General features: G+C 57.8%; 1 protein-coding gene across 1 annotated transcript in view; it reads right to left on the bottom strand.

Moving 5' to 3' along the window:
• LOC104273868 (ras GTPase-activating-like protein IQGAP3) overlaps positions 1–249 on the bottom strand; it is a gene marked incomplete at both ends in the record, with an annotated part of 6,742 nt that overhangs the window by 5,563 nt on the left and 930 nt on the right. Inside the window, one exon of the mRNA XM_009869325.1 lies at positions 108–212. Coding sequence (XP_009867627.1) covers positions 108–212 — 105 coding nt within the window. The remainder of the gene's footprint in view (positions 1–107; positions 213–249) is intronic.

The raw sequence follows: 249 nt of genomic DNA on the forward strand, positions 1-249 counted from the left end.
TGCAGCACCAGGGCTGCTCCAGCCGAGGTGCCTCCAAGCCTCAGCCGCTCTCGTCCTTGTCACCGTGCACAACCAGCGCGGGAGGTGGCAGAGACCCCGATTCATTAGAACCACTTCAGAGCAGAGACGAGCAGGCACTTACCCAGCATCCTGTAATCCCCACGGGCCTTGTTAGCTCGCACAAAAGCCTGGATTTTAATTACGGCTTTAATCTGCCGAGACAAACAAGGGGGTGGGAGGTGGTTCCCT

Source organism: Apaloderma vittatum, unplaced genomic scaffold (assembly GCF_000703405.1).
Source record: "Apaloderma vittatum isolate BGI_N311 unplaced genomic scaffold, ASM70340v1 scaffold27915, whole genome shotgun sequence".
Taxonomy (NCBI): Eukaryota; Metazoa; Chordata; class Aves; order Trogoniformes; family Trogonidae; genus Apaloderma; species Apaloderma vittatum.